This window comes from Gorilla gorilla, chromosome 6, assembly GCF_029281585.2.
Source record: "Gorilla gorilla gorilla isolate KB3781 chromosome 6, NHGRI_mGorGor1-v2.1_pri, whole genome shotgun sequence".
NCBI classification, from domain to species: Eukaryota; Metazoa; Chordata; class Mammalia; order Primates; family Hominidae; genus Gorilla; species Gorilla gorilla.
The window spans coordinates 112,634,488-112,659,702 of NC_073230.2; the positions used below are offsets into that span (position 1 = coordinate 112,634,488).

The window sequence follows — 25,215 nt, forward strand, 5'->3', positions numbered from 1 at the left end:
ATAGCATTAGGAGAAATACCTAATGTAGGTGATGGGTTGATGGGTGCAGCAAACCACCATGGCACGTGTATACCTATGTAACAAACCTGCACGTTCTGCACATGTAACCCAGAACTTAAAGTATAATAATAATAATAATAAAAAGAACAACAACAGTTGTTCTTAGTGAGGGCCGGGCACGGTGGCTCATGCTTGTAATCCCAGCACTTCAGGAGGCCAAGGCGGGCAGATCACTTGAGGTCAGGAGTTCGAGACGAGCCTGGCTAACATAGTGAAATCCCGTCTCTACCAAAAGTACAAAAATTAGCTGGGCGTGGCGGTACGTGCCTGTAATCTCAGCTACTGGGGAGGCTGAGAGACGAGAATCACTGAAACCCAGGAGGCGGAGGTTGCAGTAAGCTGATATAGCACCACTGCACTCCAGCCTGGGCGACAGAGTGAGAATCTGTCTCAAAAAAAAAAAAAAAAAAAAAAAAAAAAAAAAAAAAAAAAAAAAAAAAGAACTAGGTGTAGTGAGGGGTTCACCTACTTAGCAGTCCTTATAGCCCCACCCTGATTCCTGCATGCAGCATCCATGACCTGGAGCAATAATGAGACGCCTTTTGTAGTGTCTTCATTCAATATGTGTTCTGGGCTATTGTCTACTTCCTTCCATCAGATCCCTCCTCTCCCTGGTCCAACTACAGGTCACTTTCTTGTTTTTTAGTGTCATTATAGACTCATTTGCTCATTTTCTGTCATTTCCAAGGATTTCGGAGAGGTGGGGAAGACTATAGCATACTGTCTTGATTCCAGCTTTTAATATTCATTACATTTGTGGAGTTTCTCTTTAGGACGAATATTGTGGCAATAGCAGTAAAACAGATTTTTTTAAAAAAGGTGTTTGAATAGTAAAAGCATATAATGTTTACGTTTGGGATGAAAGGCAAATACACAAATTCCATATTATAGCAATGTTCTACAAAGCTGCCTTCCACCTAAAGACAGCCTCAGCTAAGTGAGATGTGGTAGCTGCTAATTAAATGATGTGTTTGTAAGGTTAAGCCTAAGTTCAGAAAGACTCACATAAATTATCAGTGTATCTATTAAAGTTTCTCCCTTGCTGAAGTAACAGATGTGTCTTCTTTAGAAAAAAGAAAAAAACAACTTTAAAATCCCACTTAAAAAAATAAACCTATCAACACTGGATTTCGGACAGCTAAGTGATGTGAAAGGCACACAGCTCTTGCATCCTTGTGATCTGAGATAAAATACTTTAATTCAAATGGTGGGAAAATATGGATAAATGGGAAAGCGGTTTCCCAGAAAAGCCATAATGGCTTACTGGCTCTCTTTTCTTCCTTGCCATTCATATTAAGCCTTTTGGAAATGTTATTAGAGAGGACTGCATACTCTTTTTTCTCTGTCATGATTCTTACATAAGAAAAACATTGCTAAAGAGATGAAAGCATTATATCCGCATTAATAATTTTTTATTTCTTAAAAAAGTGAACTCAAAGCAGTAGAATTCAATCAATTCAACTGGCCACCCTTGAGTGAGTGAGGATTTGCCATCTATGTTTTCTGTCTGTTTTAGCAGATGAGCTTACCATGATTAATTGTTTGTGTGGGTGGTGCTGGATGAAAGAAGAATGAGACAAATATTCGATAAACTGAGCAGAGAAAACAGAACGCATCAAGAATTTTACTACCAAATTTTTAATCTGTTTTTCTTTGTCAGCTCTTACCCTAGGTAAACATGCTTCACATTAATTTGATTTTGTGACTTTTAAAAAAAATTCGATCTGTGACTAAAAATTATTGTATCAGCATTATTTCCTGGACCAACAAAGCAACATTTGGGACCAGGTGGGAGTGCGGGCCCCCCAACCCCCAACACATACAAGCACACAAAACACTATGGATTAAACTATCATTTTTATCATCACCCAAAACAGAAAATACTAGGTCTTCTCATTATCCTTTTATACTGTATAACATAATGCCAACTTCATAGCTGGGCCACCAGATGACAACATGAATGAAGTAATTCTGGGGTGTAGCCTGACGTCCTGGCCAAAAGCCACAAATAAGCCCAAAGTGTGATTGCTAGAAGAATTACACCACTTTTAGAATTTAGATAAATTAATTGCAGAGCAATGAGAGTGGTACGGTGCTTTTCTCAAGCACATTATTATATCTTATTGGAACAGAAATCTGCTGACAATGCCACGGCCTGGAAGTACCAGCTTCTTAACTGTGACCAAAACCCTGGTCAATCTTCAGTCCTAAGAAATGTCCAAAGAGCATAATTAAAGAAATGTCCAAAGAGCACCTGAGTCATTTGGTTAATGGAATTTCCTCTGATGTTCCTCTGTGTCCATATTGACTTCAGAGCTCTTTTTTTCAGGCATAAATAGTTTTAGTTCTTTTTTTTTTTGTTTGGGGGGAATGATCGATTTAGTTGTAGCCAAAAATTCTCTTATATTATTTGTGCTCTATGAAAGCAGAATGTCCGATCTGTTAATTGGAATATATAATTTTTGCCAGCTATGTTTCTGGACTAGTACATTAATCTTCTAAACTATGCTTGGTTTCTTCTAATATCAAGTCAATTCCTTTCTAAGCTTACTTCATGAAGGGGTTTTCCATGTTTTTGTACCAAGTGTCCACAAGTGTTACTCATAGAGAGCTGAATGGACTATCCATTCTTTTACTAAGGCATTTCTTGTGTCCTTTTATAGACAGGCTTTGCTAATAGAATAAACTAAGAAGATGGGGGGCATTTTGGGAGAGAGAACAGCTGGTATGAAGGCCATAGGTAAAAATAAATTTTATTTCCCCCCAAACAATAAGAGCAAGTTACATTTAAAACATTGATTTTTCTTGGAAGATACAGGCACACACAGAGAAGGAGAGAGAAGTGGAGGGTGAGAAGGAGAGGGAGGAGGGAGAGAGAGACATATTGGTATTTACGTGTGTATCAGAATGGTACTCCTGGAGAGGAAATGCATCTCTTTAGCTCTGCTTTAATGGGATGGGGGCTGGTAACACTGGGGAATCATCTGAGTCCCCAGCGGCTCTGGGACTCCCTGAAGAGGGTGATTTATCCCTGATATATGGATGGAATTAGCGTGGAGAGATGAAAGCGTGGGAGTAAATGAGTCTCTTGTGCCTCAACATTTGGATCCCCTCATCTGTGATCAAGCTCCATAATCAGGAAAGGGAGTCGAATTGGCCTTTTTTTTTTTTTTTTTTATCAGCAGTCAGAAAGAACTGGTATGCTGGTGATCCTTTATCTCCAGAAGATAGATAGAAAGACTTCTGTGCATTGTCAAAGCTCTGGACTCCACCAAAGCTCTTTGATCTGGGAGAGGAGTGCACTGTTCTTATAAGAGCTAGAAGGGACCAGAAACCACTGTTTCTTTTTTTTCCCTCTAGGGTCTCCCCAGCCTGACCCTGGGGAGGTCCTAGAGGCTAAAATGAGAAACAGTGGTTTCTGGTGTCTCAAGGAGACATTGGAGCTGTACTGCACATGAAACTTCAGAGTGTCAGGAATGTCAGAAAAGGCCGTGTGGGCTAAAGGACTGAGCCTTGGTGCTGGGCCTGCAGAGGTCAATAGGCCCTGAGTGGGTGGAGTCATTCAGAGTCTCAGCCTTCTGCAGAGGCTTAGCCTGCTGTGCCACAGGCTGGACCTGAGCCACTTCCCTGAGGCAGGGAGGAGCAGGGCTGGGTCAACTGCAGTAGAAATTCAGCATTTGACAGTGAAAGACCCCATTGTGGCAGCAAAGGGTCACAGTGGCAGTGTGGCTCAGGCTGAGGGTAAGAATTTTTGTGTCTTTCATAGACAAGCTTTGAGGATACAACAAGCTAAAAAAGAGGGGCCCTTCTGGGAGAGAGAATGGAAGAGTCTTATTGGGTCTGAATGAAGTTCTTGGGCAAGGCACAGGACAGGGAGCGCAAAAGAGCAATACTAGCCATCTTGCCACTCAGGGACTTCGAAGTTTAATCAGTTTTGATTTAATTTGTTGAGATCAGAGTGACACGACTATACCTCAAATGTTGTATTATGGAAAAGTTTCTCAGTCAATAGTTAAATTATTGCTATTTCATATTCATTATGAAATTATATTTAATGTTAATATCATTCATCCTTATCATAGTGTTACAAAACATAAATTTACCTCCAATTCATATCACGTTATGGGTTTTGAGTTCCTAATCTTATTAATGTTTTTTTTCAACTTGAACTTCTGAAAGTGCTGCCCAATTAGTAGGATATATCTTAGGGACTTAAGACCCAGAAGAAGGCACACAGCTCAGAACAGCAAGAAAACACTACCATCAAACAATGCTCACAGCTTCAGGTCTCCTCTATTTCAACCTCAGTCCCAGATTCCCCCTTTATAAATCTCTGGAAGATAAATTTTATCCCCCAAACAATTTTTATAGATCAAAGCCACATTCCAATGAAAATCAGGTAGCAGCATCTATAAATCTCAGACCCCAGGAAGACAAACGAAAATCTCAATATAATAGTGGTGGAAAGATTTTGTATTCTATAAACATTGGGAAAAAAACCTTTCTCCCAGTAAAAGCTGAATAAACTAAAATGAGATATAAGTGAGTCAAGTGAACTTAAAAGCATTTGCAATCACAAATTTTTAATATGCAAAAAATGGTTAATTATAAGCTTAGAATCTTTAGGGTAAGTGCACCCCTTTTGGCTTGTCTACGATAAGAATCATCAGTATTGATCTAAGTATGCTTTTGCCATTTAACAATATGCATTTAAAACACGTCCAGTAGAATAAATGTAAGTGCTACATACACAGCATGGGAGACAGCAATTACTTACCCTGTAGGCTGGCTCTCAAATTCTTCTGACCATTGCTCTTGAATATCTTCTGTGGAAAGATCTACATCCCGGGTGGTGGCAAAATTGAACTCGCTGCCTTCATTTCCATGGAAATAAATGGAGTTCCCATCTGACTGACAGCTATGCTGTAGGTGAAAAGAGAGCATGGGGTGGCTGTTGAATTGGTGTTGTAGCTGTATCTGTCTTACTCATGTATAATTACAGTTTTTAGAAAAGTTATTATATTAGCTCCTCTATGATGGACTCTCAAATCAAAAGAGCTTGTTACCTCTTTTTTGCCTTGTTTAATTCAATTACAATTTCTTTCTAACTTATTAAGTTATCACAAAAAAGGAGTCAGGGGGGCATTTGAGCTTTGCCATCTCTGTCTTCAATATGAAACAAGAGTATTTCAATTGGAATAATTTCCCATCTTTACCACTGTCCTTGTTGTGGGAATTAAATTTGATAATGACTTGTCATGTATTTTAAATTCTGTGGTTATCGGCTAAATAGCATTGACCTTTTCAATATTCCATATATTTCTTACTTGCCATTCAAGTCTTTCACAATTTATCTATAAATGGAATATGAGTAGAACAGCCAGCTAATCTAAACATGCAATGCAGAAAAGGTCAAAGTAAACCCAGATATAATCACATATTCTCAACCAGTTTCTGAGTAAAAGTTTCTGACCAGACCTAAAAAGTGCATACTATCCCAGATGAGGAACTGGGAAACTATGAACTTTGTTAATCCCCAAAAGAACACATTAAAAAATAAAGAAAATATATTTCTTGTGATACTTTTTCTAAAGACTTTTTTTTCAGCTTGAAGAGAATAAAGGCAAGATCAAACTTTGGAGATAGTAAATGTTAGTTACTTTAAAAAATTATTATAAGTTTGCATTAACATTTTTTGGTAATAAGTCATATATAGAGAAATGCTTGGGGCTGGGCATGGGAAGCTAAAACAATAAAAAGGAGAAATAAAAAGAGAAATGCTATACATGAAACATCAAACATTCTTTTAAGTTTTATATACTCTTAAAATGAAACAGAGATGAAAAAAACCAACTGGACAAAACCTATCAGTCAAGCCCAGGGACTGTGAGTTCTGTAGGGCAAGGACAATGTCCATTTTGTTCCTTGTTATATTCCGGGTCTTAGCACAGTGCCTGGCATATAGCAGGCATTAAAAAATATTTGTTAAATAGTTCAACAAATGAATGAGGGAATGACATGGAAATGCCCTTTAAGGTAATTATATTTTTAAAAGAAGATAAATTTATTGTGTATGCCTAAGATACATAACATGATTTTCTAAGACACATACAGTCATGTACCACATAACAATGTTTCAGTAAATGACAGACCGCATATACAATGGTGGTCCTATAATATTATAATGGAGCTGAAAAATTTCTATCACCTAGTGATGTCATAGTTATCATAACGTCATGGCATAATACATTACTCATGTGTTTTTGGTGATGTTGGTGTAAATAGACCTACTGTGCTGCCAATCCTATAAAAGTATAGCATATAAAATTATGTATAGTACATAATATTTTAAAATCATAATAAGCGACTTTTGGGTGTGGAGGGAAGTATTGCTCTTTGAAAATTCCCTTCTTTAGAGTCTTAATAGAGTGACATATTACCAAAGAAAGGCTGCAACACACCCAAAGGAAGCAGCCATCCTTCAGTGGGAGGTGGCTGGATGTTCTCTATCTCTTAGCAAGATGGGACTGTCACTCTCTAGGGAGCAGGGTCTGGAGATGCACAGAACCCACACAGCTACAGATGGCTTGCTCTGCTCCTCACCATGCTAAGGAGATCAAGATATGATTTCTACCTCTGCCATTCTGAATAGAACCCAGTGTTCTCAAGGTTTGCAGTGGTAAAATGCTCTTTTAAGGATATATGAGCCCATAGTATACTGGGCCTGTAAAACTGGGGATGGTCTTTGTGAAACCAGTGAATTCCTGAGCTATTTGAGAGCAACGGGTGTACTGAGTCTCCATTTCTTTCTAAGGAGTTGATAATCATAGGCCCTGTATTTTGGAGCCTTAGCCAGCGTAGGGGGCCATATTAGGGTTCTCATTCTGAGAATGCCTAAATCAATTACAAGACAAGTTAGAATTTCATGTTAATTCTGTTTTAGGATTGGGCACAGCAGGCTTGGTGTCTTGGAATTAGCCTGCTTCCTAGATGCTCTCCAAACTACAAATTTATGCCTGAATGCATTCAGATTGAGATAGTGTCCCCGGTCCTTGCTTGCTTTCTATCTGCATTTCTGGCTCTGAATGGGAATCCACGGCTTCCTTGGTTAGGCATTGCTTGAGCTTTCTCCTAGAATCTAACTCAATTAAATTCAGCACCTACATGAAGTGAAAAAATTAAGATTGGAAAAGAACAAAAATTGGAAACCAAAAACAATCAAGATGATAAGGACTGAAATCCCTCAAGGAGTTTCAGGATTGGGATTAGAAAGCGTGTTGAAATACATTTTCTCTATTTAATGGCTCCATGTTTTTGCAAAAGCCATTTAACCCCTCTAGGCCTCAGTTTCTTAGGTTGTAGAATGGAACCAATAATATCTACTTGCTAGAGGTGTTGTTAGTGGCACAAATAATATATGAGGAAATGCATTTTGAAACTTCTAAGTGCTACAAAATAATCATTATTTCTAAATATACATATTTTTTCAAAACCATGCTATTATATTCCATATGCCTAGCAAAGGTGATGGAAAAATAGAAGAGCATTTCAATCTATTTTAAACTATTTTTCATCCGAATAGTCATTAAAATTCTTTGGATCAACTTAAAACCTTTAGTAACATGCATGGAGTATGTCCCACAATATAACAGGTAAAAATACTGCAAACATTCATTCATCTTCAGGGCAGACTGAATCATTAATTAGAACTTTAAAAGCCCTCCTCCAAATTTTGGCAGATTATCAAATATTCTCCTAAAACAGGAAAACTTTAATGCAAGATGTCTGATGCCACTTTTCTTACAGATAAGTTTGCATTGTATAACATCGATCTACTATGTTAAAAATCCAAATGAAACATTCATTGAAAGTATGAAAAGAATTTTAAAAAATTGGTCTCGATTTTAATACCCAGCTATTTTTGTTCAACACCTATTCGAACTCATATCATTTATATGCAATAACAATTAAAATCTAAACAACTTCAAAACCAATTAAATGTGTAACTTTGTAAGATACATGAGCTCTTGATATGAAAAAAACAAGAATTTTTGGAATTCAGGACTATTTTATTTTGAGCATCATGAAAATCTACTAGGTTTTCTTTAGAAGATGATTCTAAATCACATGTGATTTCCTGAGCCACAGCTTTTGATTGACATATGGTGAATATATATCAAGCAACTAAGCATTTATTTGGGGTAAAATAAAGGTATAAATTCTGCAGCTGGTTCTAAATTTTTATTTGTATTTCTAGCACTCCTAATGTACATTATTATATAATTATATTTTTTTGTACTTGTTTCATTATTTTAGCCTTGATCAATGACATACACTTTATGCTTCTAAGTACTAGTAGATTACCGATTTCTAAAGTCCCTTAAGTATGGCTCTTATGTGTTTCTCTTTGTCAATCAAAAATATTTTCCTACTTTGCCACTAAATGGATTTCCTTTACTTGACAAGCAGAACACAGAGTAACTAAGTGACAAGAATTTGCCATTCAGAAAATCATCAACAGGAAACATCAGTGCAAATTCCTCAATATAACAAGTCCTTGGCCACAACTCAGGATAGCAGTGTTCTAAGGTTGCTCCCTATACTCTGCTGAAAATGTTAATGACTTCACCTCTGTACTTGTAAAAGTGCTTACATTTGCCTCCACCATTGTTTTATTAGGTTTTCATCAAAGATGAACACCGAGGCACCTCTTAATATGATCTCCCTGGGGTCTAATGACCCTGATGATTCTTTCAGGCATCTGTAGCCTTACCATTTATTTTTTGACAATATCCTTTTTGTTGGAATGAGGATATTGGGCATTTGGGCAATGCCAGCTTGCAGAGAGCTGGTGGCAGATGGAATGAAATCTGCCTGGTATGCCTTCCCCTCCACATGAGCAGAGAGCCATCCATTTCCTCCATTAAGGAGTTGTCACTCAGCCCACCCAGCTGGAAGACCATTTTTGATAGCCAAGCTGGCTGGTGGCAGACAATTCAAATACAAAGTGCGCTTTAAAAGGAAGCTAAAACATCATTTGTAGGAAAATTGAAAATGCATGGCTTCCACCACAGCCAATTTTTTAATGACTGTAATATTTTAAGTGATTATTTTTGCCACTTCAGATTGCTCCTTAGAGAGGAGAGGTTTTTTAATTAAAATCTAGGCAATGCAAACAGATGAGATATGAGGAAGAGAGGAAAGAGAAATAAGATGAATAAAATTAATTAAAATGGCATTGTTGGCAGAGTCATAAATTAGCCACTGTCTGGCTGGAAATAAAATATATTGGTATAGGAATTTCTGTATTAAAGTGAGATGTGTGCTACAGCCATTGGAAATTGACTAATTTATAGTCTACATATTATTGTGTTTTTCAAGTCTTTTACTATGCTATACCCATTATCATACAGAAATACATATTTCCTACATCCCAGTTCAACAGACTTTAAAGGTATAGACTTTCATGCTATATTAAAAGAAAACTTAAAACAGAAAGAGAACGATTTCTCTCATGAGGCAAAATAAATTTCTATCATTTTCCACACATTCAATTTCTAAGAATTTAATGTCAGGTAAAAAACTGAAAACTTGGCTATAAATACAGTCCAGGTGCAGGAGGGCTGAAGTGCATTTTCTCTAGTCAACACAATAGATTCAACCATGGTGAGTGAATTTTATGGAGCTTAAGGAGTGTTTTTTTCTCATTAATTTCTGGATTCATTAAACACATTTGAACTACTTTGTACACGATTTTTAAAGATTCAATTTATGGTATATTTTGTGACAAGTGTATAATTATTTGGCAATAATTATGACAACTCTAAAATGGCAATAGTGACAGATTTGAATTGGAGTAATGAGAGGCAGAATAACAATGTAAAATTCCAAAGAGCAGTTGTTAACCTTGTCTTTGGGGATCAACTTGACTTTCACAGGGTTGGAGGTTTTTAGACTTGCCTCCTCAAATTAAGGGCAAAGATGCCAGGCACAGTGTGGGAGACTGCAAGATAACATGGAGTGGTTGGGTTTTACAGTAAAATAGACCTGGCTTTGAAAGTTAGAGCTATTTGATCTTGGGGAAGCCATTTGGCATCTCTGAGCCTCTGTTTTTTCATCTGTGAAATGGGGATAATTGTGAGCATTAGATAAAATACTGCAGGGAACATGCCTAAAGATTGCTGAGTCTTAGGAAATTCGTAAACACTATTTCCCTCCTGATTTTTTTTTCCCCATCTTCATTCATTAACAAACCTTACTTTAATGAATGAATATCACTATGCAAGCTATTGCGCTAGGTGCCATGCTAGGTACAAAGATGATAGAAACTGTAACTATATTTTTAATGTTCATTTGGAATAAATTTCACCTACTGAATATTGTGTTAACTCAATTAGTGATTGAATGTGTCAGCCTCAGACCAAATAAATAAATAAATAAGGCAAAAGATGCATTAGGCAGGGAGCTTCTGCATATTTGTTTAAATGATTATTTTCTGTATAAATTATCAAAATTAGTTGTTTCTGTGCTATTGCCACTCTTGTCATGGCGATCTGGCTCATTTCCATGTTTCACTAATGTTATTCCACATTAATTACTGTACAAATAGGCCTCATTGGGGGGAATTGTGAAAAGCACACTACTTACATTTAACCCTTCAGCCCCAAAGTACTCTTATTAGCTTAACAAATTATATTCTGGCTCATTCTACAATATCATGTACCCACCTCTTGGGGGAAACATGACAATAAGAGCAATACGATCCAAAGTGAAGAACATCCCAAGCAAAGGGAATTTAGGTAGACAGCATGCAATTAACCATGCTGGAATCTGGCCAGGAAATCATAGTTAACATTCTGATTCTTAATGAAAAAAGACATGGGAACATGGGCTAGCCACAAGTCTAACTGAGCTCAGGTTTATCCTCATTAGAAAGCCACCACTCAAATCCCTCAAGCTACACACTAGATAGTTTCCAGTAGAGTGATAATGCAAAGCACATTTCTGAAAAGTAAATCTGATTTTCTCTTATTTGTCCTGTATATTGTCAGAATATAAAACCATCAAGTGAACTGCTGAAACCTTTTTTCTGAGGTGCCCAATCGAACATTGCATGGAAGATGAATTAGGTATGATACTATTGCTGTGCCAGGGAGTTATATTCCCAAAAAGTAGGTTTAAAGGTGAATTCTACCTTGAGTGTGATCTTTCCTTTTACCATTTGTCTTAGATTTTTTTCATTAGCTTTAACTTGTGTTAAGGCTAAATTTTTCAGACAAATTACATTTTTTTTCATGATTTGATATATTTTTTCTCCATCGATGGTTCAGCAATTGTGACAACAGTACTAGATGGGTGACAGCAGAAGCCCAAAATAAAAGATTCAGTTCTTATTCAGGACTGGAGACTTGCCTAGTGTCCACTGGGACAATGAATTTGGCAAATGCATAAGGTACAAGAGCAACAGAAAATTAATAGACTCTTGTGTTCAGATTTAATGCTTCCCCTTAATGGGTTGTTGATTTACCTAATGTCTGTTGTCTTCATTAGGGCCTTTTGATGTTCGTTAAACTAGAAAAATTGTCTTTATTATTGGATATTTATCAATAGTAAAGGTAATAAAGGGGAGGCAGTCAAATTCAAAGTAGTAGTAGAGGAAACATTAAGATATGACCCTTCTACATTCAGTAACTTAGTTACTCCAAATCCTTGATATTAGTTTGCAAAATTTAACAAATTACTATTTTTAAAAAATAAAATGTCTTTTAAATACATGTGATCAAAATACAGCCTATTCTAAACGAGAAACAGAGTAATCAGACATTTAGTGCTGATTTACTTCTTAAAACAAGTTGACATAAATGTGTAGAAAAGGTAATCTGGAATTCTTTGCTATCCACACAATGAACTAGGGTAATAAATAGAAAAAGATTAGCAGGTGCAGGCACAGCAATCAGAGTGGGAAGATTTCTTAAAAATAAAAAAAATATGTGGAAAGTATCTATCTCATAGTGATCTGCGTTTAATCTGTAGGTCAATTCCAGAGTTGACAGAAGCCAGTGATTTATGCCTTTGCAAGCTGAGGGTAACCAGGATAGCTGAGCAGATATAAACATTTATTAACTGTGAGTGAGCAAAGCACTCTTTTTTTCTCTTTTGAAAACACAGACACACACCCACACAAACACACACACACCAAGTGTTCAAGGATGATTCACGCTTTCAAAATAAAAATTTTGGCTGCCACCAAAGATGAGCGTAAACAAACAAAATGAAGCAGCTGCCAGACCAATATTCACTTCCATGGCATACTGATCCATTCAGAAACACTGCTTCATGGGGTACTATTAAAGGATGAGGAAAACAAAAAAACAAAAACAAAAAGCCCTGCTCACAGCTCTTTCCAAATCAATTGTCCCTGGGTTCTCTGCGACGTGCTTCACTGACCTTTGCAGCTCTTGATGATAACTTGTGGAAAGCAGGCAGCTGCAGCAGCTCCAGGCTGACGCTCTGAAAACTTACATCTAATGTTTTTCTTTCAACTTAAAATTAAGAATATTCTCAGATTGCAGGACGTGTATTTGAGGAGCTGGCAAGAGATGACTTCGATGGACTTACCTAGATGTTTCAAGAGTGACTAAGGAAAATTGAGCATTGAGCATCCAGGGTTTTTACAGACACAAAATGTTCATCTACTCTAGATATAAAACTGGATGGCAAGATCTTCCTCATGGTGCTGGCATCTACAAAGTATTCATGAAATGCTATCAATACTTCTACTATCATTATTATTACTATTATTTATCATACCTATGGTTACTACTATTTATTGTTATTATTATTAATCACTATGCAGTGTTCATGCCACTGCAAGTATCATTCCTGAATATGAGAATTCTGCCCAAGGTGATATGCTGAATCTTGTTACTGTATGTCTTAAATGGAAGGAGTGAAAAAAAAAATCAGTTCATAGCCTTTAATCCTTGACGGCAAAACCAAGACCATTCTCACAGAGCTGGTGCACTAGATGTTCCTTGAGATTAATCATTCCCCCACTACAGGTAGGAAGAATGTGCCTTTCGTTCTTAAATGTGGAACACCCATCCACAACCACATGACAGAGGCCCTGCCATGGCAGGAATAGCTATTCTAGTAACTGCAGATGATGAGCTGATACAGTGTACCCCTTATCTTTAGAATAGGAGCAGCTGGAAAAAAATACTTGATTATTCTAGAAATCATATATACAAGTACAAAGAAGGATACAATATTCTGTGAAAGAGGGCAAAATCATCGTAAACAACAGTTGTGACAGGTGATTTGATACTGAGTGAGTTTCAGGCACCTTCCTTTGCTGAGTGCATGAGCTGCTTACTCTGGGAGATTACTAATGAGGGTGGGGCTCTGGGGAGCTTTTGAACTTGTAGCACTATATTTATTGGTATTTAAAGCCCTACCTCCTTGATAGTGAACAAAGGGCTGCTTAGGGATTTGTGGGAAATAAAAAATTATGATGGTAATTAGAAGCAGGATAGGAATGTGGTACACCTTTTCTTCCACATGGGAAGTTCTCTGTAAAAAACACTGTAAGATGAGTCAGGCAAGGCCATGGACTTGGAAAAAGAAAGGAGGAGAAACAGATGGTGACATAAAGAATAGATTAATTCTGTAACCATTTACAGTCCTCCTCAGCTTTCCAACCCCAATTCAAAAAGCACAACAAATATAAGGCCAGGTACTACATTAAAAGCTGATAGTGTTATAAATCTATTTCATATTAATTACTAAAAAAGCCAACAGATGGTAAAGCCTTCTACCAACCCAGGGCTGATTTCAACTTGTGACCTATAATTGTAATTCTCCAAATCATATAAAGTCCTGAAGCTAATTACTCTATTTGAAACTATTTGGTCTTATATCTGAAACTATTTGGTCTTATATCATTCTTCCCTACTTGAGATAAACAAAAATAGGCTCAGATGAAATGGTTTACATAGTCCCCCCCCGCCAAAAAACAGAAAGAAATATCTAAAGAAGACAAGAGTAATATGTACTGTGAATGACAATGGTTTATTTTTCTCTTTTCTATTTGACCTGCCACTGTCAACATTATTTTCAAGATCAGCAGTGGAGTGTTTACATACTCACTACTCTGTGTATTCCCTTGTTTTATTGACAGTAGCATTAAAACAGTCATTCGTAGGCCAGAAGCAGTGGCTCACACCTGTAATCCCAGCACTTTAAGAGGCTGAGGTGGGTGAATCACTTGAGGTCAGAAGTTCCAGACCAGCCTGCCTAACATGGCGAAACCCCATCTTTACTAAAAGTACAAAACTTAGCCGGGTGTGGTGGTGCACGCCTGTAGTCCCAACTACTCAGGAGGCCGAGGCACAAGAATCACTTGAATCTGGGAGGTGGAGGCTGCAGTGAGACGAGATCATGACACTGCACACCAGTCTGGGCAATAGAGCAAGACTCTGTCTCAAAAAATAACAATAAAAACTAAAATAAAAATAAAAATAAAAAATCATTTGTAGTTAATAAAACTACTATACTTTAACAGTATCTACTATTTAATATTTTCTTATTTCGTCGTGACAACATGAGGTGGATACTAGTATTATTCCTGTTATAGGCAAGGACACTGAGAGGTTAAATAGCTTACCCAAGACCACATGGCTAACAAATGGTTAAGCCAAGATTTGAACCCAGACAAGTTTTAACAATTATGTTATATCCAGTCCCTTTCATAACATTTTCAGTGTCTTTAAGTCATCACTGAATTAAAAATTAATTTTCCTGCCTTATAAACTAGACCCTCTTGATATTTTTTCCAGCTTTTCTAGGTTGTCTGAGATCCTGCCCCAGTGGGATCATGAAGGGGCAAGGAGCCCTCAGCACAAAAATGTTGTATTCATTAGCCAGAGATGCAATGCTAAGAGAGGAAGCATGCATGATCTGCCTGAGAGATGCTTTGGGGTGAGTGAGCCCCAGCTTTGGTGAAGAGTGGGAGGAGTTCCAGGGAATCTACTGGTAGATTCAACAGAAAGCCAGTTTTGATCACTTGCCAGGCCCAGGAATCAATGCCAGCTCACAATAATACCTGCCTCTTGCCTCTTCTTCTTCTTCCAGATCCAACCCTGGAGGGTTAAGGATCTGAAACTAGTTGGGATTGGGGGTGGTGAGTGAGGAGGGAGAAGGAGCTGACCACTGTCCCCATCTCTACTGCAGGAGACCTACTTGGAGGTGAGCAGCTGTGGATGAAATCTGGAGCTTGCATTATCATCCTTAACTGATCATATTGATAGTGAACTGAGGTATCTGGGAGACTAAAGTAACTAGATGACTCTTTTGGTCTATCAGCAGTCTTGGGACCTACCCTAGTTTCATGCAAAGAGGGCAAGGGATAAAGGAGCTGCCAAAGCAAATTTGAATGACCAGCGGAAAAAGAGTGGCATTTTTTTTCTGTCACCTGTCCCCACCCCGACAAGTCCTGTTTGTTCAACTTAATGGTTCCACTAGCACAAAGAGGAGGGAGACATTAGCTATGCAAAACTTCGCAGAGACAATGGCATTTGAACTGAGCCCCTAAAGATGGAGGGGAATTACTAGGAAGGGAATAGAGAAATGTTGAAAACCACACCTAAAGGAATGCGAGTGAGAATTTCTGAGTTGGTTGTATTTGTGATGCTGGAGCACAGTGGATCAGGAGATGAGGATGAAAATCAGGCTGGATGACTAACTACAATAGCAAAGACTTGGAACCAACCCAAATGCCCATCGATGATAGACTGGATAAAGAAAATGTGGCACATAGACACCATGGAATACTATGCAGCCATATAGAAGGATGAGTTCATGTCCTTTGCAGGGACATGGATGAAGCTGGAAGCCATCATTCTCAGCAAACTAACACAGGAACAGAAAACCAAACACCACATGTTCTCACTCATAAGTGGGAGTTGAACAATGAGAACACATGGACACAGGGAGGAGAACATCACACACTGGGGCCTGTTGGGGGGTTGGGGGGCAAGGGGAGGGAGAGCATTAGGACAAATACTTTATGCATGTGGGGCTTAGAAGCTAGATGATGGGTTGATAGGTACAGCAAACCACCATGGCACATGTATACTTATGTAACAAACCTGCATGTTCTGCACGTGTATCCCAGAACTTTTAAGTATATATAAAAAAAGAACTATAACAAAATCCAGCAAAATAAAAAAATAAAAATAAAAAATAAACGATGAAAAAAGGTAAAAAAAAATAAAAAAGAAAGAAAATTCGGCTGGATAAAAATTGGAAAGGGCCTTGAATTATAAGTGAGGGATTTTGGCTTGTATCCTCTAGGCCTACATAGGAAGTCATCGAAGGTCTTAAGCATGGAGGCAGCATAATGTAATTTGTGTTAAGGAATGATGCTAGAGTTTTTGCCAGTGGCATCCCTTTGGATGATCCTTGATTCCAACATCTTGCCAGGCAGTTGGCTACATTAGACTGTTGATTTCTCTTTCTTTATTGTTCCAAGGCCCCTACTCTATTTCATCTCCTCTGTAGATTACTGAAAACACCTCCTGCCTTCATAAGGGAAATATTTTAATACTTTTTCTTCCTTAAATACACAATAGGTTGCCCATCAGTACCTAAGATGAACCAGTAACTAGAATTTTGAAAACAAAATCAGCTGTTACGATGTGGAAGAAAGGGAAGCAAACAGTGCTTGGGCTGCACTTGCTAAACTGTAATGTATAACAAAACCAGTCTTCCGGAGGAAGGAACAGGTGGTACGCATGGAACAAAGCTGGAGCAAGATCAAGAGACTTGAGAAAAACAAGAATCTTTTAACCTACAGCCAGAGAGTGATGGGGGAGAAAACACACAGATAATTTAACAGGTGGATGTTGGGAAGAAACACAAGACAATCAAGAAGCAGGTCAGTTACTCACTACTTGTGAGAGCAAAGCTATGTGGCAACTGAGAGCAAGAGTTCTAAAGTCAGTTCCTGGATTTGAATCCTTATCCTGCTACTGGTGAGAGATGTATTTTGGACAAGGTATTTAACACCTCTATGTTCCACTTTCCACATATGAAAAATGGGACTAACACAGCAACTTCTTTACAGGTTTATAAGGATCCAGTTAAATGAGATGATGATGATGATGATGATGGCGACGACGATGATGATGTGTGTGTGTGAGTCTGGAATAGTGAGTGCCTAGAACAGTAAGTGTTCAATAAAAAGTAGCTTTTATTACTTGGTCAAAGGTAATCTTACCTGTGTTTGGAAATTTTTCCGTAAATAGCTCCATTTTATAATTAAGTATTGCTGTTAGATGTACTCTTTGAGATAATCAAGATGGAAACACCTTGGAAATTTTTTTTTCAGATCATAGCTCACTGCACCTTGAAGTCCTGGGCTCAAGCAATGGTCCCATCTCAGCCTCTGGAGTAGCTGGGACTACAGGTGTGCACCACCATGCCTGGCTAGTTTTTTTTTTTTTTATTTTTGTAGAGACAGGGTCTCTCTATGTTGTCCAGGCAAGTCTTAAACTTCTGGCCTCAAGTGATCCTCCCACTTTGGCCTCCCAAAGTGCTGGGATTACAAGCATGAGCCTCTGTGCCTGGCCATCTTGGAAACTTTTAACGAGTAGGTTGAACAAAAAATACAACTCCAAAAACTAAAAGTCCAAAATAAAGCAATGTTTTAAACACACCTCATGACCAATAGGAACACTGAGATACGCTTTCTAATTTGCTGTATTTAGTTTTCACCTCAGAGGCCATCAAGTAAAGAAACAATATTTGACAAAGAAGTTGCATATAGTCTAAAGAAACAATTTTTATTTCTAGAATTCCAAATCACTTGGCAAAAGCAATTCTTTCATTCTCAGATGGTGGAAACAAAAAACAAAAGGGCAGTCATGTAAATGAATTAAAATGACAAATTCTTAGATATTATTAATGCATTTATTTGAAGTTTTAAAAAGAAACATCAGAGAAAAATTTCTACTTAATGGCCAAGTCAAAGATAATGTTATAAATCATTACTACAATGATTTTTTTTCCCTTAATAGACATAGGTCACTCGGCAAGTCTCAAACGTGTGATTGGAAAGCTTATCAGTAGGATGAGGGACCACAAAGCAAAGCATATTCCACATAAAGTTGTAATATAATTAAAATTACTACCGAAGCAAAACCACACCTCATGCATTTTTATCATGGGTGGTACCAAAGTACATGCAATGAGAAACCAAATAGCTAATTAGATTAGTGTAATGGCTTGTAAAATGAAACAGAAAGTACATTTATGCCATAAAGGGTACTCAGACCAAATGATAAATGATCATCATCACAAAATGATGTGAATCCCAGGCCCCGAGGTCTCCCGGGTTTATGCATCTGCTTGCCAGTGTTGAACAATGACAGCAGAAATTCCTCTTTTAATCAAGTGGTAGTGGGATATGACATACGCTATTCTGACGAATGTTTTTTTCTAGACTCATACAAAAGAAATCCATGGCTCTTGAAGGAGCCATGACTTCAGACTCCATCAGAATAAATTTCCATAAGGTTTACTGCTTGTATTGAGCAAAGATGATGCCTGTTCCTAATGCCAATTAGTATACTTTCAAATCAAAGCAACATGACTAGGGTTTGACTTGTTAAGCAAGAAGTCATTTCCATCAGGAGAGTTCCTGTGTTGAGGGTTCACCAAATAATTTGTAATAGTTTTTCTGGTGCTCAACTATTATTAAAAGGAGATGAGCATTCTCGATCTTTCTATTCTACTTGCTACTTTTCTTGTGATCCTCACCCCTTTCTAGCTCGGGATGTTCTGCAAGCCATGAGACACATGTTAAAAAATTCTCCAAGCTGTGTTTGTATTTTATTTTCATATGTTGGAAACTTGAGGGGATACAGTTGAGGGTCTCATGGCATTTTCATATCACCTAAGTGCAATTTCATATTCCATGCACTCTCCGGGTAGGCAAGCCCATGATTTGAATCCCCACTCATAAGGCTAATGATTGCCAAATTTGGATCTTTCTCTGAGCTTCTCACCCAAACATCTAACCTCCCACCAAACAGTTCTTCTTGCTTTCCCTCAAGATAATCAAAATTGATATGTCCAAAGGGACTCACCAACTTCCCGTGAACCTGCTCCTTCACTATGTTTCCTTTTCAATGAAAAGTACCTATCCATCCAGCTGCCTACACCTTGTCCCTGACATCTATCATTCCTTCATCTTCTCAATATGTCCCCAATCTTTTCTGTTCCCTGTCCTATAAATCTGAAATAGCCACATTTTTCCATCCTCTCACTCCTAATTCTGGCCAATATGATCTCCCATTGAACTACTATCATAAGCCTCCTATTTGGTCTCTCTGCAGGCACTTTTTCTTCCTTCCATTCAGTCCTCTATCCTCAAAGGGATATTTCAAAAACAAATATGATTGGCTCCTGTTTAAAGCACTTCAGTGGCTCTCTATCACCTTCAAGATAAAAATTCAAACTCTACAGAGTCTTGCAAGATCTTCAAGGTCTTGTCACTGGCCATATCTTCAAACTTTTCTATCACGAGTCTCAACTTAAAATGTGTTAGACAACTATTCTGAATTTTGCCCAAGACTTTTACTTTGTGCTCGCACCTTCCAGCCTCAGTTTGGGCTGCTATAACAGAGTACTATGACTGGGTGGCTTAAACAACAAATATTTCTTACAGTTCTGGAGGCTGGAAAGTCCAAGACCAAGGCACTGGAAGATTTGATGTTCGGTAAGGGCCACTTTCTGGTTCTCAATGTGCTCTCTGGGGTGTCTGTACCCTTGTCACTTAATTACCTCCCAGGGGCCCACCTCTAATGCCATTGTATTGGAGTTAGGATTTCAACATATGAATTCTGGGGAGGTGGAGGGATATAAACATTCAGCCCACAACACAGCCTTAATGTATCTGATTTATAATTCTAGACACACAATTCCTCCTTCCTGGCCAACTCCAAATTACTGTTCAGTCTCTACTTGGAGTCCCTATTCTCCTACCCTGCCTTTGTAACCCCCCAGGGTCTGGATTTGGTACTGTTATACTGTAGTTTCTCAATACTCTGAACTTCCCCAGCAAATCATAACCATTAGGCTGTTTCGTATTTGTATGCTGACGTATTTAACTCCCCCAAACTAAACTGACATCCACACAATGGGAAGAGACACATCTGCCTTTTTGTGGTTATATTCTCTGGGTTCAGCCCAGTACACAGCACAGTGAGTTCTCAAAAATACTTGTTAAATGAATGAATAAGTGAATGTTTTGTACTAATGACTTTCCATCCTTAAAAGGTAGGGTAAGATAAATAAGTATATTATCTGTTCCTTTAATAGTGGTTTTGGTAAAATAGCTATCTTTATACAATTTGGTTTATTGAGCTTCACTTTTAGAAAGGAGATGAAGGATTAAAACAACCCAAAAACCAAAAAGAGCTCTAACCTTAACTGTAGCTCCTGGGAAGAAAAGCCAGTTGCCTGTGTCCACTGGGTCGAGACTATCTTCTAAAACGACTTGTCTGTGAGCTGAATTGATGATCAAGATGTTATCTAAGGCCCAGCAGGCTTCATACACTTCACCTACACGAAGATTTTCCTGCTTCCACTGAAACTGGACATTCTCCCCTTTGGCGTCCTCAGGAAGGTAGAGGATATGGATGATTGTGCTGACATTGGAAGGGGCTCTGGAACATACAGAGAGATGGCAAGTTTAGCAATGCTGACTTTTTCTTTCTTAGAGATGAATTTTGTTTCTTAAGGTTGTAGTTTCATGATCTCAAGAATGTTATATTTATTACAGATAAAATAGCCACAATCTCATAGCCCTTAAATCTTTTAATATTTGCTGACTATTAGGATTTTCATATTGAATGATGACAGTTCAAGTATTAAATACCTACAAAAGGTTTACATGGAACACAAGTCAGGCACTAAGTATGTTCAAATAAGTCAGTAAAGGAAAAATTAAAGAGAAAATGGCACACACTGTTATGGCTTGTGTAAAAAAATTACCAATCACAAAGTATATCCAGCACAATTTTTTGCACATGGTAAACATACAATCTAAAACAGGTTACCCAATAATAAGGATAAAAAGTATAAAAGTGTGATTTTGTTTTTTTGAGACAGGGTCTTGCTCTGTCATATAGGCTGGAGTGCAGTGGCACTATCACAGATCACCTTAACCTTGAACTCCTGGCTCAAGTGATCCTCACTCCTCAGCATCTTGAGTAGCTAGGACTACAGGCATCCATCACCATGCCCAGCTAATTTTTATGTTTATTTTTGTTGAAATAGGTCTTGCTATGTTGCCCGGGCTGGTCTCAAACTCCTGGCCTCAGCCTCCCAAAGTGTTGGGGCTGCAAGAGTGAGCCACCGTGCCTGGCAAAGCTGTGATCTTAATGTTGGTTTTTACTTTGAAATTATTCACCTATTACAAACCACTGTGTGCAATATGTTTAATAATCAATCTAAATTATTTTATTTCTACTAACCAGATATGTTTTCATATGTTTAGTCTACATGAAATGTGAGATTTGCCATAATTAAATGCTCTCACTTATAATACCTCACAATTTCACATAGATCATCCTCAAAAACATGATATAACATGATTTTTTATATTACCTCTACTAGAATCTAGATCCTTCTGCTATATAATACAATATTTTTATTAAACATTTTCTTCCACCAAAGTAGAAACCTGCTGTAGTAAAAATGATTGCCTTTGCTAAGACTAAAAGTGGTACTAAAATGCAAACTAGTGGTACACCCTGGGCTTGTCATAAATCAGTTTTGAAAGGACTAGAGAAGAGCCATATTTCTCACTCACCAATGAAGCACATATATATCCGTAAAATTGTCACCATAGGTTATAGATGGTGTACCTTACCTTTGGGGGTAATCAATTCTCTTTTCTTTTAAAATATTTCATGATGACTATGCTTTTAGCTTCAAAAAGAATTGAAATTGATGAAGAGAATATATTTAGGTAGTGATTGGGAGCACTTTCACTCTAACCTCCACTGGTAAGGGAAATTTGCATTGGTTTGGTACATGGCCTAAAACTGAAAGTACCATTTAGTGAAAAATAGATGGGTTCAGCTGAATACAATCTTTATATGTTCTAATTAAATATGTAGTTTCATTGTTCATCATATCAAAAACATGTAGCTGTTTTCCAGTAAGAAATATGTACCATAATTTACTTCAACTATGATATATAGCATACTAGAAAGAGAAAAAAAATGGAGACATAGGTAAATTTTTCAGTATTTATGCTTCTTTGTTTAAAGCCATTTATAGAAATATTTAATATGAATGCATTTTCATAACTACTAGAAATTACAAAGAATAGCAAAATGTTCTGTTATAAAATTGTCACAGCTCAGCTTGTATCAGATGCCTATACATTACATTTTGTCCTGACACAGAGAGAGACAATCTATTAAAATCCATGAGTTAGAAACACTTTTCTCAGTTTTTGGTTAGACTAAAGATTTGTGAAGTTTTTATTTTATTATTATTATTTTTAAACACCACTACCAAATAAACTTTAGACAAACTGGCTTAATATTATACTGACAGCCTAATATTTATTCTGCTGCCCTAAATAATAGTTATTTTAATACGGAAATATAATAAAGAAAATAGCTAGTAGAAAAAAACAGAGCTGTCACGAAACTGATAAGAAAATATTCTACTTAGCTTATGCTAATTTAAGAGCTAACCCAATCATAATAATCACTTTATAAAAGTTTAAGGTATTTTTTCCTTTAAATATCTTATACCTAAAATTAAGTATCCATTTAGAATTTTATTTCATGGTTTAAACTGTTCAGTAGTGGCAAACATAATTTGAGTTTTGCTAATCTAGCCAAATCTTTTTAACATGAATGAGTTTCTTCATCCTCAAGTATCCTACCTTATTTTCTTATTGAGGGATATTTTTTAATAAAGAAAATGTAATACGTAATTACAAGTCGCATCACAATTATGATAATAGAATTTTAGAACTGGCCTTAGGGAAGTTAGAAAGGATGTGACAGAACTGGAGATTAGATGTAAAAGGCCCTGTGGCTATTAACTCAATATCATCACAGACTGGAAGGGATTTAAGTAGTCATCTGATGTATTTCCAGACCATAAGGTAGGCCAGAGTCAGGCCACCTAGAGCAATGGGTGGTGATATTATCTTGTGGAGAATGCTATCAGAAAAGCTATGATTGCAAATTTACTTTTACCAAAAATAGTTTGTTATAAGTACTGCTGATGGGAGGAAGTTCTGAATGGAAAATGACACTTTTAATATCTTCTCCGATTTGCATTTCTCTGATGGCCAGTGATGATGAGCATTTTTTCATGTGTTTTTTGGCTGCATAAATGTCTTCTTTTGAGAAGTGTCTGTTCATATCCTTCACCCACTTTTTGATGGGGTTGTTTGTTTTTTTCTTGTAAATTTGTTTGAGTTCATTGTAGATTCTGGATATTAGCCCTTTGTCAGATGAGTAGGTTGCGAAAATTTTCTCCCATGTTGTAGGTTGCCTGTTCACTCTGATGGTACTTTCTTTTGCTGTGCAGAAGCTCTTTAGTTTAATTAGATCCCATTTGTCAATTTTGTCTTTTGTTGCCATTGCTTTTGGTGTTTTGGACATGAAGTCCTTGCCCATGCCTATGTCCTGAATGGTAATGCCTAGGTTTTCTTCTAGGGTTTTTATGGTTTTAGGTCTAACATGTAAGTCTTTAATCCATCTTGAATTAATTTTTGTATAAGGTGTAAGGAAGGGATCCAGTTTCAGCTTTCTACATATGGCTAGCCAGTTTTCCCAGCACCGTTTATTAAATAGGGAATCCTTTCCCCATTGCTTGTTTTTCTCAGGTTTGTCAAAGATCAGATAGTTGTAGGTATGTGGCGTTATTTCTGAGGGCTCTGTTCTGTTCCATTGATCTATATCTCTGTTTTGGTACCAGTACCATGCTGTTTTTGTTACTGTAGCCTTGTAGTATAGTTTGAAGTCAGGTAGTGTGATGCCTCCAGCTTTGTTCAATGCAAATCAAAACCACTATGAGATATCATCTCACACCAGTTAGAATGGCAATCATTACAAAGTCAGGAAACAACAGGTGCTGGAGAGGATGTGGAGAAATAGGAACACTTTTACACTGTTGGTGGGACTGTAAACTAGTTCAACCATTGTGGAAGTCAGTGTGGCGATTCCTCAGGGATCTAGAACTAGAAATAACATTTGACCCAGCCATCCCATTACTGGGTATATACCCAAAGGACTATAAATCATGCTGCTATAAAGACACATGCACACGTATGTTTATTGCGGCACAATTCACAATAGCAAAGACTTGGAACCAACCCAAATGTCCAACAATGATAGACTGGATTAAGAAAATGTGGCACATATACACCATGGAATACTATGCAGCCATAAAAAAGGATGAGTTCATGTCCTTTGTAGGGACATGGATGAAATTGGAAACCATCATTCTCAGTAAACTATCGCAAGAACAAAAAACCAAACACCGCATATTCTCACTCATAGGTGGGAATTGAACAATGAGATCACATGGACACAGGAAGGGGAATATCACACTCTGGGGACTGTTGTGGGGTGGGGGGAGGGGGGAGGGATAGCATTGGGAGATATACCTAATGCTAGATGACGAGTTAGTGGGTGCAGCGCACCAGCATGGCACATGTATACATATGTAACTAACCTGCACAATGTGCACATGTACCCTAAAACTTAAAGTATAATAAAAAAAAAAAAAAAAGAAAATTACCAAATACAATAAAAAAAAAATATATATATATCTTCTCCGAGCAGGGCTGGTCATAATATGTGCATCCATAGAATTCAACATAATTAACAACCAGAGTCCTTTTTACCCTAAAGAAAAAGTTAGTGGTGGATTGAAGGCATATAGGAGAGTAGAATTCCATCTATGTCAGAATTTATGAAAATACTTTAAATTACAACAAACCTAATTTTCTCTAGCTGAATCCAGTCCGCAGAGTTATTCTTGGCATATAACACGATGATGCTGGGGTCTGAATAACTAAAGCGACACGAACCTGACCCTGTAAATAGCAATAAC

The 25,215-nt window shown here is 37.4% G+C and overlaps 1 protein-coding gene across 1 annotated transcript in view; it reads right to left on the bottom strand.

Annotated features, from left to right (window-relative positions):
* The window catches only part of RELN (reelin), a 520,733-nt gene that overhangs the window by 205,223 nt on the left and 290,295 nt on the right, over nt 1-25,215 (bottom strand). The window contains exons 9-11 of the mRNA XM_031013029.2: nt 25,102-25,198; nt 20,549-20,789; nt 4,838-4,983 (exon numbers count right to left, since the gene is read on the bottom strand). Of these exons, the coding sequence (XP_030868889.2) occupies nt 4,838-4,983; nt 20,549-20,789; nt 25,102-25,198 (484 nt within the window). The remainder of the gene's footprint in view (nt 1-4,837; nt 4,984-20,548; nt 20,790-25,101; nt 25,199-25,215) is intronic.